Source organism: Gobio gobio, assembly GCF_949357685.1.
Source record: "Gobio gobio genome assembly, chromosome: 1".
NCBI lineage: Eukaryota > Metazoa > Chordata > Actinopteri > Cypriniformes > Gobionidae > Gobio > Gobio gobio.
In genome coordinates this window covers 31174123-31190800 of record NC_137097.1, presented here as the reverse complement: position 1 = coordinate 31190800, position 16678 = coordinate 31174123, and the positions used below count along the sequence as shown (strand labels likewise).

The 16678-nt window shown below is 47.8% G+C and overlaps 1 protein-coding gene across 1 annotated transcript in view; it reads left to right on the top strand.

The window, feature by feature from the left end:
• The window catches only part of LOC307125781 (uncharacterized protein), a 238644-nt gene that overhangs the window by 175510 nt on the left and 46456 nt on the right, over window positions 1-16678 (top strand). The window contains exon 9 of the mRNA XM_079815890.1: window positions 9297-9470. Within this exon, the coding sequence (XP_079672016.1) occupies window positions 9297-9470 (174 nt within the window). The remainder of the gene's footprint in view (window positions 1-9296; window positions 9471-16678) is intronic.

Sequence of the window (16678 nt, the reverse complement as noted above, 5' to 3'; positions counted from 1 at the left end):
ATCTGCTTACATGTAGGTGTCTTTGTTTCTTCAGTAGAATACAAATGAAGATTTTTAACTCCAACCGTTACAGTCTATCAGTCGTATAATGCATGTGAATGGTACATGACTACTAGCATCATCTATGAGAGTAAAAAAAACCTGCACAGACAAATCCATATTAAACTCTGCAGCTCGTGACAACACATTGATATTTTGGCAGGGTGAAGAATCACGCAACACAGAACTAGTGAGAAGCTCCCGGAGGGTGGGTTTATTTGCACAAATCTGAACAAACGTGGTGATAGTGAAGTGCTGGTGCGCGATGCTTCTGGTCTCCTCTGGTGCAGGGTGGCTCGCGGTGACGTCAGTGAGACGGTGTGGCCGGAGTGTCACAGGCTGCTGTCTGAGAGAGAGAGAGAGAGAGAGAAGTGTTAGCGCTTTGTTGGAGTGGAGTTGGTGCTCAAACTGGTGTCCCATGGTGCTGTGTTTATAGGCTGTGGTGATCGCCTGCAGCTGTGCGGATCCGGGCTGTGCTGAGTGGCTGCAGGTGATCCGTGTTTGTTTCCAGGGCGACGCTGACGGGAGCTCGGGAGACTTGTCACCCCCCCCCCCCCCCCCCCCCCCCCAAGCGTCGCGCTGGTCCTGTAACGAGAGTTACACACATACACTGGGGAACATAGGGGTGGGCGGGGAGTGCGCCCTGACAGACCTGCGTAAGCTGACCACAGCCTGGAGAGTCCGTCGGCGTTGGAGTTGGCCGTCCCGGCCCGATGTACCACCGTGAAATGGAAGTCCTGGAGCGCCAGGAACCACCGCGTCACTCTGGCGTTGGTGTCCTTACTGTGCGTTCACACCGCCGCCGGCGAGAGCGTCAAAGTGGCCGGAAGTCATTCATTCTCAATGGGAGCCCGGCGGCGAGCTCCGGCAAGAGCGGCGCGGCGCGTCTTGGACGATTTGGGCGTCGAGGAGAGTTGGGATCAGGTCAACTTTATGGTAATGAACTACGACGCGCTTCGGCGGCAGCCGGCGGCAACCAATGGGAATGTAGTAGTGCTCCGCTTGAGATGATTCTAGAGAACGCAGCGCTGTAAACTTTGGTTCCGACCACATTAGTTCCCAAGCAAAATAGAGAGAGGTTGATCACTGCTGGTGCGGCGGGTTTGATAAGAAGATGCGCAACATTATTTATACACCACACAAATGGCTTTTAATTGGTTTATTTCGTTAGCAAACATGTAACTATAATTGTTAAGTTCTTTCCATCGATCTGCTTTTTTTTAACTTTCACATTTAAATGATTTCATGAGGTTATATTATACGGTTATACCCTACCTATGGTCAGTCAGCACAAATGCCGGTCAACATGAGTGTTTGCTTTGCAGCCCCTTTAAATATAGTTTCAAAAAAGACCAAGCATTCGATCTACGTCAGAGCGGCAGCGCGTCCACGAATTTTCTACAGCGTCGATGGCAGGGCGGCCAGAGCGAAGTTTGACGCTCTCGCCGGCGGCGGTGTGAACGCACAGTTAGCGCGGGCCATCCACTGTAGCGGGGCGTGATCCGTCATCAGAGTGAAGCGGCGTCCCAGCAGGTAGTAGCGGAGCTCCAGGACTGCCCACTTGATGGCCAGGGCTTCCTTCTCCACCGCCGCATACCTGGTTTCGGCTGGGGTCAACTTACGGCTGATGTATATGACAGGATGCTCCTCTCCCTCCTGGACCTGGGAAAGGACCGCCCCCAGGCCCGTATCGGAGGCGTCCATCTGCAGCAGGAAGGGGCAGTTGAAGTCGGGCGCCCTCAAGACCGGCTCCGTGGTCAGGGCGGTCTTGATATCCCGGAAGGTCCTGTCCAGAGCGCTGTCCCAATTTACCTTCTCCGGCTGCCCCTTCCTGGTCAGGTCTGTCAGGGGAGATGCTAGGGTGGAGAAGTTTGGGATAAAGCAGCGATAATAACCCGCCAACCCCAAAAAGGCTCGTACCTGGGTCTTGGTCTCCGGACGAGGTGCTGATAGGATGGCGTTGACTTTTTTCTTCTGGGGCTGGATCAGCCCTCGACCCACCCAGAAACCCAGGTACTGAGCCTCGGCGAGGGCAAGATGGCATTTCCGGGGGTTGGCGGTCAGTCCAGCCCGTCGGAGTTCCAGGAGCACCCTCCGCAGCCGCTCCAGGTGGTCCTGCCAGGTCTCGGAGTGGATGACTACATCGTCGAGATAGGCCGCCGCATATGCTTGGTGGGGCCGGAGTAAGACGTCCATCATCCGTTGGAAGGTGACGGGAGCCCCGTGCAGGCCGAAGGGGAGGGTCCGGTATTGCCAGTGCCCACTGGGAGTTGAAAACGCTGTTTTTTTCTTTGGCAGAGTTTGTCAGGGGGACCTGCCAGTACCCCTTGGTGAGATCAAGCGTCGAGATGTACCGGGCCCTCCCCAAGCGTTCCAACAGCTTGTCTACACGGGGCATCGGGTAGCCATCGAACTCCGAGACCTCGTTGAGTCGGCGAAAGTCGTTGCAGAAGCGGAGGGTGCCATCCGGCTTCGGCACCATGACGATGGGGCTGGACCAGGCGCTGCGAGATGGTTCGATTACCCCTAACTTGAGCATCTCACAAATCTCATCCTCAATGGCCTGTCTCCGAGCCTCGGGGACCCGATAGGGCCGCTGCCTTACGACGAGTCCGGGTGGTGTGCGAATGTCGTGCTGGATGATGTTGGTCTGCCCGGGACGGGTGGAGAACACATCAGAGAACTGACGGACCAGATGGTTCAGCTCGGTCTTCTGGGTGGCGGACAGCTGTTCTCCCACGTCCACCACCGGGGGTTCGACCGTGGCCAGAGCCGTGAGCTGGTCCTGGGTCCCCACCCACCTCTTCAGAAGGTTGATGTGGTACAACTGTTCTTCACGCCGCCTACCCGGCTGGCGCAACCGGTAGTTGACAGGACCAACTCGCTCAACGACAGTGTAGGGACCCTGCCAGGTTGCGAGGAACTTGCATGCTGAGGTGGGGACCAGCAGCATGACTCTGTCGCCCGGTCGGAACTCACGTGGTTGGGCCGCCCGGTTGTGGTGTTGCTGTTGGGACCGCTGGGCCTTCGTGAGGTGTTCCCGGACTAATGGCATGACCCTCTCGATCCGCTCACGCATTTCCCTCACATGCTCGATGGCGGAGCGGAGAGGGGTCGGCTGCTGCTGCTCCCAGGCTTCTCGGGCCACGTCCAGGAGGCCTCTTGGCTGACGACCGAAGAGCAGCTCGAACGGGGTGAACCCGGTAGAGGCTTGGGGCACCTCTCGGACTCCGAACAGGACGTAGGGCAGCATCAGGTCCCAGTCTTTCCGGTCTTCGGCTGCCACCCGCCGGAGCATCTGCTTCAGGGTTTGGTTAAACCGCTCCACAAGGCCGTCCGTCTGGGGATGGTACACGGTGGTCCGGAGCTGTTTTACCTGCAGCAGCCGACAGAGGTCAGCCATTAGCCGGGACATGAAGGGGGTCCCTTGGTCCGTCAGTATCTCCGCTGGGATGCCGACTCGGGTGCAGAGGAGGAAGAGTTCCTTGGCGATGTTCTTTGCCGTTGCCTTCTTTAGGGGAATGGCCTCTGGATACCGGGTGGCGTAGTCGACGATCACCAGGATGTGTTCATGTCCACGGGCAGACTTAGGCAACGGCCCCACCAGGTCCATTCCAATCCGCTCGAAAGGTACCCCGATGATGGGAAGCAGAATGAGTGGACTGGGGGGAGGAGCTCGTGGCGCGGTTCGTTGGCAGGTGGGACAGGCTTGGCAGAACCGCTTCACGTCTCCATCCAAGCCCGGCCAGTGGAAACGGTCCCGGATGCGTTGGATGGTGTTTGGGGCCCCCAGGTGGCCGGCCATTGGATGGCTATGGGCCAGCTCCATGACCATTTCCACTTTTGGCTTGGGAACCACGAGCAGCTCTTTTACCTCCCCCCTCCGCTGGGCGACACAGTACAACAGGCCACTCTTCACGACGAAGTGCGGGAGAGGATGGGGCGCTGGCTGGTGGTCTTGGCCATCTACCGTTCGGACTTGTGACCAACAATTCTTAAGTCGGTCGTCCTCCAGCTGGGCCTTCGCGAAGGAGCCCCCTCCCTGGACCTGTTGAAAGACGTCAAGGAACACGTTAGAAGCCTGGAAGGGGGACTCACCATCTCTCCCGCTGTCTGACACCAGCAGGGCGGTTCTCCGTCGGCTGCGGCGCCTTCGGTGGCGGCTCCCGGCCCGGCTGGCTGGCTGCGTGGTGGCTCAAAGAAGCTCTTCGAACCCCGGCCAGTCCCGTCCAAGAAGCACGGGAAGAGGCAGATCCTTCACAACGCCCACTTCGACCGGCCAGGCGCCGGGGCCAGCAGAAATCGTCACCCGCCGTGCCGGGACGTGACGAGTGTCGCCGTGAACGCATGTGATAGGCAGCTGGGCTTTGGAAGTCTTCTTTGGCGGTAGGACGGTGGCTTGGACGAGACTGACCGAGCTTCCGGAATCCAGGAGGGCCAGTACTGATCGTCCATTGACTTTAACCTCCGCCCGCGGAGCTCCGTGGGGCGGGTCTTGATGTAGGCTGCAGCCAGCCAACCACGTGCGTGCTGGCGGGGCAGGTTCCTCAGTGGGCATTGGCTCGTCGACGGGGCCGGGAGCCGCTGGCCTGTGTACTGGTCGCGGGGTACCTTCCGGCGTGCGTCGCTCCTGGACCACCCTCCGAGGGAAAGACGGCGCTCGCTCCCCGGGCTCGCGGTGGATCGCCGCCTCCGCCAGCTCGATGGCCTCGACGAGCTCGTCGATGGAGGTTGGGTTCGTCATTCCCACCGCGCGTCGCGCCTGCGGTGGGAGAGCTCGGAGCATCCGGACGATCGTCACCCGTTCCACAACCTGACCCGCGGTGGGGGTTCCCTCGAGCAACCAGTGACGAACAAGCCGCGAGAGCTCGGCGGCTTGGGCGCGGGCTGGGCGTCGTGGCTTGAACTCCCACTCGTGGAATAACTGGGCGGCCGAAATGGCGGATAGCCCGAGGCGTCCGAGGATCTCTTTCTTTAACTCATCATAATTACCAGCGCTTTCAGCGGGAAGGGAAAAATACGCTCGTTGCGCCTCACCGGTCAGCAAGGGACCCAGCAGCCGCGCCCACTCGTCACGATCCCAGTTCTCCCGAACCGCTGTATTCTCGAACATCCGCAGGAAGAGTTCAACGTCATCTTGGGAGGTTAGTTTCGGCAGTAGCTGGGTTATTCGGACGCGGGGGTCAGGAAGCGGAACGTGCTGAGCGGCGGAGAGGCGGAGGGCGGCGAATTCTTCTTCCACCTTTGCCTGACGAGTCGCTAGGTGTTCGGCGATTTGCTGTTGTCTTGCACACACTTCCGTCAGGCATTTGAGCAGGTCTTCCATGACGGGGAGGAGCGCCGCCCTTTTCCGGGTTCTCGTGAGTTAACTGTGGGGGAAAGGAAAAAAAAACTAAGTGAAAGTTCGGGGATGATTGGTGATTCTTCACGCTCTTGCCCGCATTCTCCACCACTGTGGCAGGGTGAAGAATCACGCAACACAGAACTAGTGAGAAGCCCCCGGAGGGTGGGTTTATTTGCACAAATCTGAACAAACGTGGTGATAGTGAAGTGCTGGTGCGCGGTGCTTCTGGTCTCCTCTGGTGCAGGGTGGCTCGCGGTGACGTCAGTGAGACGGTGTGGCCGGAGTGTCACAGGCTGCTGTCTGAGAGAGAGAGAGAGAGAAGTGTTAGCGCTTTGTTGGAGTGGAGTTGGTGCTCAAACTGGTGTCCCATGGTGCTGTGTTTTAAAGGCTGTGGTGATCGCCTGCAGCTGTGCGGATCCGGGCTGTGCTGAGTGGCTGCAGGTGATCCGTGTTTGTTTCCAGGGCGACGCTGACGAGAGCTCGGGAGACTTGTCACACTATCCTAAGACATGAAACGATCGCTTTGTGAGAGAAACCGAACAGTATTTATATAATATTTTTACCTCAAAAACGATCTATGTCCGACACCCGTTCAGCGCGCCATCACTTCCGGTAAGTGTGGTCAATGTACATAGTAATAATATTAATAATAATAATAATTTGTTACATTTATATAGCGCTTTTTTGGGTACTCAAATTGCTTTACATATAGAAGGGGGAAATCTCCTCAACCAACACCAATGTGCAGCACCACCTGGATGATGCGACAGCAGCCATATTGCGCCAGAACACCCACCACACACCAGCTTATGGTGGAGAGGAGACTGAGTGATGAAGCCAATCGGTATATGGGGATGATTAGGAGGCCATAATGGACAGAGGCCAATTTGGCCAGGATGCTGGGGTTATACCCCTACTCTTTTTCCAAAGGACATCCTAGGATTTTTTTTAAGACCACAGAGAGTCAGGACCTCGGTTTAACGTCTCATCTGAAGGATGGTGCTCTTTGACAGTATAGTGTCCCCTACTGGGGCGTTAGGACCCATACAGACCACAGGGTGAGCACCCCCTGCTGGCCTCACTAACACCTCTACCAGCAGACACCTGGTTTTCCCAGGAGGTCTCCCATCCGGGTACTGACCATGCTCAGCCCTGCTTAGCTTCAGTGGGAAACAAATCGTAGGCAAAAGGGTGATATGGCTGCTGGCAAATTATCAGACCGAGTGCCGGAAGTGATCTCTCGCACGTATCTCTACGTCAGATTGTGTACATTGACCTCAATTACCGGAAGTGATGGCACGCTGAACGGGTGTCGGACATAGAACGTACAGGGAGTGCAGAATTATTAGGCACGTTGATTTTCTGATCATATTTTTTTTCCAGGCACATTTGACCAATTCCAAACCACAGTAATCCTAATAACTACTATTGATTTAGTATTTATTAATGTATAAGTGATATATAATTGTTCATGAAGGCTGGAAATGAAAATCACCTTATATTCAGGTGTGCAGAATTATTAGGCATGTTTTCTTTTACAGATAAATTGAGCCAAAAAAGAGATTTAACTCAGACTGAAAAGTCAAAAAGTATTAAATGCCCATGAGAAGGATGCAATACTAATGCAATACTAGACATTGCAGTTAAGGCATGACCATTGGACAGTGAAATGCTCGTTGGGTCAGCAGGATCTGACAAAAACAGGTGGTGAAGAAAAGACACCTGTTAACTGCAAAAGAATTAAGAATTAAGGTGAAGAATTAAGGGTGAAACCATCAGGAACCCTTTAGTCTCCAGCGCCACCATTTTCCAAAGCTGCAACCTACCTGGAGTCTCCAGAAGTGCAAGGTGTCAGGATCTCAGAGACTTCAGTTAGGTAAAGAATCCTAAAAAATGACCCCCACTAGATAAGAATCACAAGCTGAAGTGTTGTAAAATACATGAAGAAGGTTTTTTTATAGGCTTTATGGACAGATAGGTTGAGAGTGACTCTTGAAGGACCAGCACCACATCCTCTAGTACCACTGTTTGAAGAATTCATCTTCCAGAATCTGGCAGTACGTTTTGGGAGTTCATTTTTAGTCCATCTCTGCAAAATGGACTTCAGGATGGACTAAAATGAACTCCCAAAACGTACTGCTAGATTCTGGAAGATGAATTCTTCAAACAGTGGTACTAGAGGATGTGGTGCTGGTCCTTCAAGAGTCATTCTCAACCTATAAAACCTATAAAGCCTATAAAAAAGCAGGCTTCATGTATTTTACAACACTTCAGCTTATGATTCTTATTTAGTGGGGGTCATTTTTTAGGATTCTTTACCTAACTGAAGTCTCTGAGATCCTGACACCTTGCACTTCTGGAGACTCCAGGTAGGTTGCAGCTCTGGAAAATGGTGGCGCTGGAGACTAAAGGGTTCCTGATGGTTTCACCCTTAATTCTTCACCTTAATTCTTAATTCTTTTGCAGTTAACAGGTGTCTTTTCTCCGCCACATGTTTTTGTCTGACCCTGCTGACCCAACGAGCATTTCACTGTCCAATGGTCATGCCTTAACTGCAATGTCTAGTATTGCATTAGTATTGCATCCTTCTCATGGGCATTTAATACTTTTTGACTTTTCAGTCTGAGTTAAATCTCTTTTTTGGCTCAATTTATCTGTAAAAGAAAACATGCCTAATAATTCTGCACACCTGAATATAAGGTGTTTTTCATTTCCAGCCTTCATGAACAATTATATATCACTTATACATTATTAAATACTAAATCAATAGTAGTTATTAGGATTACTGTGGTTTGGAATTGGTCAAATGTGCCTGGAAAAAAAATATGACTCCCTATATTCGAGGTACATTTTTTTTACAAATACTGTTTGGTTTCTTGCACAAACCGATCGTTTCGTGTCTTAAGACATCAATGTGTCGTCATGAGTGGCGGGGTTTAATATGGATTTGTCTGTGCAGGGGTTTTTTTTCTCTCATAGATTTTGTTTCCATTCACATGCATTATACGACTGACAGACTGCAATTGTTGGAGTTAAAAATCTTCATTTGTGTTCTATTGAAGAAACAAAGACACCTACATCTTGGATGCCCTGGAGATATAAGCAGATAAACATCAAATTTCCATTTTTGTGTGAACTATCCCTTTCAATTAAATCCGGGGATTTTACAACTTTGAGTAGCATGTTGCATATTGGCAATGGCATTAGGTAGTAGTCTTATAGTTTGATAATTAAATGCCATTAAATTCAAACAGTTCTAAAGCAGGATAAAACCTTGTATGTGGTTCATTCACTTCATGTTTTTAGAGATTAAAAGCTTAAAGAAGAATCTCTAGTTTTCATTCTTGCTGCTACTTTTACGCTACTTTAACTTTTTTAATACTCAAGTACAATTTTAATGTGGTACTTTTTTACTTTTACTCAAATATGATTCTGGCCAGATACTTTTACTTTTAATTGAGTAAAAATGTCATTCATTACTTGTACTTTCACTTGAGTAACATTTTTGAGTACTTTTTGCACCTCTGGTTATAATTACCGTCAGTTCATTATACATTATATATTATTATCCACTATCAATCGCCACTTACACTAATGAATGCAGAATCATTCTTACATTTTGGTGATACCCTAGTTATTTTTTGTTAATGATGTTTTATCAGGCTACTTGTCCGGTCGGGCAAGTAAAATTCTCTTTCACTTGCCCTTTCAAAAAATCCACTTGTCCCGGACAAGCGGACAAGCGTTAATGTCGAGCCCTGCCTAACTGCAATCAATCAGAGTTCTTTGTAAAGATAATTGATAATTGGTCAAATTTTGCCCACAATCTGCCAGTGGAAGAGCCCTGTATTTAATGTAGTGTATTTTCTCTAAAAATGAAGCACACTAACATGAACACTTACTGTTGTTGTAGATTATCTCACTGTTTAGTGACAGAGGAAGGCTGTGCAGCTCTGGCATCAGCTCTGAGTTTAAACCCTTCACACCTGACAGAGCTGGATCTGAGCTACAATCACCCAGGAGAATCAGGACTGAAGCTGCTTTCTGATACAATGAACCATCCAGACTGCACATTGGGCAAACTCAAGTATGTGGATCAGTAAGAATCATCCTGTCTGGTGTGTATGTGAGATAGACTAGTTTGTGGCTGTCAAGAGACACTTCTTTTTTTTAGCCAGGGAACTGTAGTCAACAAACATTTGAAAGAGGTTGTGCATCTCTGTCAAAACACATTTTAAATGGTAAAACTAAAGTTCACTCACAGCTCTAGGGGCTTGGGTAGTAGATTATGCAATAACAAATATAAACCTCACCCACTTTAGTGCATTTACCATCAAAGGTCAGTCACCCTTTCTGACCACATCCAGATCAATGTCTTAATGAAATATGATAGCAAACCAAAAATACTTAATGGGAAAAAAATAATACGTACAATCTGAGCAACTATTACAGATGGACTAGCTTCACTGCTAAAACATTTATGGAAATATTAAAATCGAATGAAATTTTTAATTCCATCATACTTTTACCAATACAGCATATGTTAAAAATAACAAAGGAATTGACTGCTGTTAAAACCATAGTCACATGATTGCCCTAGCAAAGAAAAGCACATTTAATCCGAACCTTTAAAAAGAACTGCAAAATACAGTAAAGGTGCTTCGTATCTAGCAGTATCTGCCGATACCGATCACAGGTACTGATCTATTTGAAGTCCTCATTTTATCATGTAGAATTATTTATAGGGATGCTCCAATCAGGATTTTTACAGGCATTCATTCAGGGCCTGAATTAAATTTTTGAAAACGGGGAATCCCTCCTTAGGTGACTCTTGTGTGGGGATTTTTTTTTTTATTTGAGGGGGGAGAGGCCATTTTTTAAAATACTTTTTAAATTTTTTTTAATGTATAAATATCTTACCTAAATGTTTGATTATGCAGTGCAGTTTTGGTTTTACGAGGCAATTGTTACAAAATAGCTTACACAGCATAAGCCTGATTTCAAACTCTGAATTGAAATTACAAAAAAGACAAGTAAACAGTCAGTAATAATATAAAAGCAAATAAACAATTTACAAGCAGTTCTGTCAGGTCCACTAAAGTCAAAAAACACAATAGACAAACATTTAGTAAAAATTTTTAATTGCATATTTTGTAAAGATTTAGATTTGGCGGTATGGCTCTGTTCTAAATTCCCCATCCTTTCATGAGCTCCATGAAAAGCCAAGACAGGGAACAGCAGCAGATTCTGGGGACAACCTCCCATTTAACTGGGAGGGCAGAGCAAATCCCCCATTTAGAACAGAGCATGCATCAATGACAACAGAATGACATGATTAAGTTAGCAATTTAAGGAGGAGCTGGGGAGGAGGTGGGTTGCAAAGCAGCGTGCAGCAGAAGCGTCCAAGCAGGCAGATTGAAGTGAAGCTATGCTTAAGTAAGCCGCCCTGTTTGAGAGAAGCCAATTGAGAGCATAGGATCAGCTGAAACAGATCAGCTGAAAGAGGGGCGGAGTTAGAATTTCCCAATCAGCTGATAGCGGAGCTTGACTACGTGGCCTGCCAGAACTAACACTGGCGCTTGATTAGCACAAATAAATAAAATAGAATAAAGATACACATAAATTAAATGGTGCTTTAAGTTTTTTTCAGGTAGGCCTAACAGCAGTATTGAGGTAAGAAATAATAAAGAAATTTAATAAGGAATCAAATGTAAAGTAATATTTGACAGTCTTCCCTGAATAAATTAAATGCAGATTAATCCTTACAATTAAGGCTACAAAATTTAGTCATTCAGGAGCAGTGAGTGTCATTAATGTTAATCAAACAACAAAAGACAAAGAAAGAATCAGAGACAGCTGTAGATTTATTTGACTGCTGTCACTTAAGAGCTGCACAGACGGATCCAATTTTCTCAACTACTGTATACGTTCACTTAAGACAAAACCGGCTGTGTTTACATGTATACTAGTCAAATTGGTAATTTTGTACACATTTGTGTGTATGTGACAATTTAAGCGCAATTTGGTACTCGTGAGCAGCTGTTTGCAAGGCGGCTAATGTGTGTGCACTTTGAGTGTGCAAAACTGCTTGAGCGCATGTGAGCTGAGTGGTTTAAACACTGACAAGACTTAAAAAGAAATGCAATTATAAACTTTAGTGACGATCGGACACTGCCTTGGTTGTTCAAGTGACAAATCAACTGTGGAGCGTGCTTCCTCGCTTATAGTGCACACGCGATGTAGTGATGGGAAGCCATTTTTGAGAGAGAGCGTGAGCGCGCACGGTGATTCACTCACGCTTTTTGTTAAATTACATCACACAGAAAGTTTTAAAATTACCTTTTAAGTTATTTAATAAGGAAATACGATTTGTACATGCACCTTCAGCATTTAAAATGATTTTACTCGAGCCGGACAAAGATTGGGATGGTGCCGCTGCATGTCATGCCGTACCTCTCACAACAGGCGCCGTTTTTATGTGTCGTCAGCATGAGATCGGTTTATAAGATCGGCCTTTATAGAGACCGCCGATCAATCAACCCAAAGCAATTATCGGTCGATAGCGGTCGGTAGCCAATTAATCAGAGCACCCCTACTGCAAAAGTCAAATAGTTTCTGAAAAATGGTTTGAATGTGATTTTTTAAAAAAAGAAAAAGAAAGACGGAAACTGAGATTAATGGCAAACTATACCTAAACTGGCCATTCAAAATGTAATATTTGGAAATATATGAATAAAAAAAAATCTTTACACCTTTTAAACTGAGATCTTAAATAATCCAAATCGAGTTACCAGTTTCACTTATTGCTGTAACTGTGTTTGTAAAACACATTTGTTATGGCAAAGAAAGCCAATGATAATTAATAATTGTGGTTCATCACGAATGTGCAAAACAAACATCTGTACCAGAGATCAGCTTTACAGAAAGCACACTGTTTTCCTGGTTTCTACAGACAGCTGAGGGTGGGGGGGGATATGATGCCATTGACCGTCAACTTGTGGATTTGTTGTGGATTTCTCTGGATTCAAACATAGTTAAAAAAAAAACATTTGGAATAATGCAAGTACACAAATCAACAAAATATATAACATTGTTCTAGTGGGTTTCGTATATTTTAATGCAAAAAATCTTACATATTGTGCCTTTAACAATAAGTATTATTGTTTTAATTTGAAAATATTTAAAGGAATGTTATAATTGTAATAAAAATATTTTATGAGTAAGGCATATTTGTTAAATGACAACTGAAGGAAACAGACTTGCATTTAAAACGGCTTCTTGTGTAGTTTTTACCTTCCCTGTTTTAATGGGCTTTCTTCCATGTCGTAATGGTAAACAGGCTCTGTTCAACTTCTTTTGTGTGCTCTAAATTAAGACATGGGCATTCGTTTTTTTCTAGGCATTTTTGTCTCCGCCGCAGTGATATGAAAAAATCTCACGTATTCAGATGGCCGTCAGCTCACCGCAGGTCATTTGACAAGATCCAGCTTCACCCTTTCCATAACAAAATAAGCTCAGCCAAAATGTACGAACAGCTGATGATAGCTGTACAGGATGGGTTTTCCCCTCATCTTCATAAATATATTTATTAGCAGAGAGCATTCAAGGGCTGGAAATCAATTTATCTGTTGCTGAAACTTCCTCGTCTTCATGAAGAACGCGGCTCAGGGTTGCTTAGCAACGGTAGACACGCTCCCGGTTGCTTTTTGAAAGGAGAAGAAAGAGTCACGGCCGGCATTTTCCACAGCGTTTTTAGACGTGACTTGTAAACAATGTTGGGGATGATGGAAAAATCTTTCTTTCTGCGATTTAGAAATCGCGCATGATCACATCGCAATTTTATTACAATTTGATTAATCGCACAGCCCTACTGTGAACATCACAAATCAAGCTATTAAAAATTTACAACAAAATCAGCAAAAAAGCAAGGAGTAAGAATAAAACAATAATACATGGATGAGTTTCATGCTGTGCCGGCACCCAGCATGCATTGCATCTAAACCTCTGTTGATTCTCAATAAGAGCTTCTGCAGTCGTCTGACAGAAATAGAGTCAGTCTGGTTAGTAATGTGTGAAGCTGGTAATGCTGTTTGTGGAGTTGTTTACTCCTTCTCGGCTGAGATCTTCAGAGATTTAGGCCCCGTCCACACGGAGACGCATTTAGCTGTATACGTTAAAATAAATCTGAAAACGACACCCTTGCGTGTGTACAGCCAATTTGTATATTTTGTGAAACGGTGATGTCATCACACCACGTCCTGCGCGGGGAAGACTATAAGGGATACAACTACGGGCACTGGGCATGCGCACATCAATACTGCGTTATTTAATTACTGTATTTGCATTATTGTAAGAGTAGGTTTAGGGTTGGGGTAGGTGTAGGCGTTAATAAAACACATCTGGTAAGTAGCAAATGTATTTTTGTTATTTTATTGTGAGATTTTGCCTCACTTCCTACCATTGCTGTACCCCTTCTAGCCACAAATCTTCTTCTCCATTTTTAGTGTATTTCTGTGGCAGAATTACAGCGCCACACACTGGCCTGGCATGTATACTACATAGTTTTGAGCCGTTTTCATGCTCTTGTGTATACGCTGTTTGGCAAACTCCCAAAGCACTCATCAGCGTTGTCATGGAAATGGAGTGGATCCAATTGCCGGGAGGCGGAGTTGGGGAATGAGAGCCACCTGAGAGCCATCAGTAGAGGAGGATATAAGCACAGCAGAAAGAAGCTTATGGGGAGACCAGATCTCGCAAGACGAGTCTATCACTTTCTCTGATGCTATTCTTTTGTAGGCTCCAGTGATTGTTAAGGAGACTCGGTTGCAGTTCGTCAGCAAATTACTGCACATTCACTCCTGCACTGAAGCACCAGGTTCCCGGCACTTGGGAACGTCTGCACTAATTTCAAGCTTTTGTCACTCAATAAAGGCCCCTTCGGGGTAATTTCATCACGCATTTCGGTCTGGCCCTCTTTTCTCCCGCCACACTGGTGGAGAATGCAGGCAAAGTGAGAAGATGAGCGCCTTAAGAACTGTTGGGATCAGGTCAGAGTGGTTAATGGCGAAGAACGCCTACCCCAACCTCATCCAACACCACACTTCATTGTGGAAAATGGTCTGCTCTACTGTGTGGCGATCAGGAGGGGTGAGGAAAAGCGTCTTCTGGTGGGGCCCCATACCAAGACAGAAATGGTTCTGACCCTGGCTCATGCTCATCCATTGGCAGGGCATCTGGGTCCTGAGAATACGCTCCAGCGGATCAGGGATCGGTTCCACTGGCCAGGAATAAATGCAGAGGTGAGGCGTTTCTGTAGAAGTTGCGAAGTGTGTCAACGCACATCCCCACAGAAACCACCCCCCAGCCCACTGATCCCACTGCCCATCATAGAGGTGCCCTTTGAACGCATTGGGATGGACCTGGTGGGGCCGTTGCCGAAGTCAGCTCAGGGTCATGAACACATCTTGGTCATAATGGATTATGCCACAAGGTATCCTGAGGTTGTTACACTCCGGAAGGCCACCTCCAAGAACATCGCCAAGGAGTTGTTCCTCCTGTTTAGCCGGGTGGGCATCCCCAAGGAGATATTGACCGACCAGGGTACGCCGTTCATCTCCCGGCTTATGGCGGACTTGTGCAAGTTGTTGAAGGTAAAACAACTCCATACATCAGTCTACCACCCCCAGACGGCTGGATTGGTCGAACGTTTCAATCAGACTCTTAAGAGAATGCTGAAGAGGGTGGTAGCTGAAGATGGGCGCGATTGGGACCTCATGATTCCCTATGTGCTGTTTGGGGTCCGGGAGGTACCACAGGCTTCTACCGGATTCACCCCCTTTGAGCTACTTTTCGGGCGGCAACCACGAGGACTGTTAGATGTGGCCAAAGAAGCCTGGGAGGGCCAACCATCCCCACATCGAACTCTGATTGAACATGTACAGGAGATGAAGGCAAGGATAGACAGAGTTATGCCCCTGGTAAAAGAGCATCTTACAGAAGCCCAACGCGCCCAGCAGCGAGTGTACAACCGCCCCACTAAAGCTCGTGAGTTTCATCCAGGTGACAAAGTATTGGTGCTAATCCCAAATGTTGCTTGTAAATTTCTTGCATCCTGGCAGGGGCCAAATACTGTGTCTGAGAAAGTGGGACCGGTAAAAATATCGAGTTCGCCAGCCGGGACGGCGACATGGAGAACAGATCTACCACATTAACTTGCTGAAGAGGTGGGTTGAGCCAGCCAACCAAATGGCGGCACTGGTCGTAAAGGAACAGGCTGTGGTGGATCTGGGAACCCAGCTTTCAGCATCCCAGACGAAAGAACTGGAGGCCCTGGTAAACAGCTATTCAGATGTGTTTTCAGAGACCCCAGGCCGGACCAACATCCTATGCCATGAGATTCGCACCCCACTTAGAACCATCGTTAGGCAGCGGCCTTACCGGGTACCAGAAGCACATCGACAGGCTATAGAGGAGGAAGTGCAACGGACGCTTTATTTGGGGGTAATCAAGGAATCCCGGAGTCCGTGGTCCAGCCCTATAGTTATGGTGCCCAAGAAAGATGGGGCCCATCGGTTCTGTAACAACTTCCAAAAGCTGAACGAGGTGTCCCAATTCGATGGCTACCCCATGCCCCGAGTAGACGAGCTGATCGAACGCCTTGGTAGAGCCCGCTACATTTCAACACTCGACCTCGATAAAGGTTATTGGCAAGTGCCATTGTCTAAGGACGCCAGAGAAAAGACTGCCTTTAGCACCCCTGGGGGGCACTGGCATTATCGGGTTCTACCCTTCGGCCTGCATGGGGCTGCAGCAATGTTCCAAAGGCTCATGGACATTGTCCTACAGCCGCACCGGGCTTAAGCTGCAGCCTACATCGACGATATGGTAATTCATTCAGAACGTTGGGAGGACCATCTTGAGTGACTGGAGAAAGTCCTAAGGGAACTACGGAGAGCGGGGCTCACCGCTAACCCAATGAAGTGTCACCTGGGCCTATCAGAAGCGCAGTACCTTGGATAAAGGATTGGCAGAGGCCTTATCAAGCCACAGGAAAAGAAGGTTGAAGCAGTAAGGCAGTATAAACCGCCTACTACCAAGACCCAGGTACGTGCTTTTCTCAGGTTGGCGGGCTATTACCGGTGCTTCATTCCTAACTTCTCCTCTATAGCCTGTCCTCTCACAGACCTGACGAAGAAAGGGAAGCCAGAGAAGGTGCAATGGACAAAAGAGTCAGAACAAGCATTTCAGGAACTCAAAGCGGCACTCACCGCTTCGACTGTGCTGCATGCCCCGGAA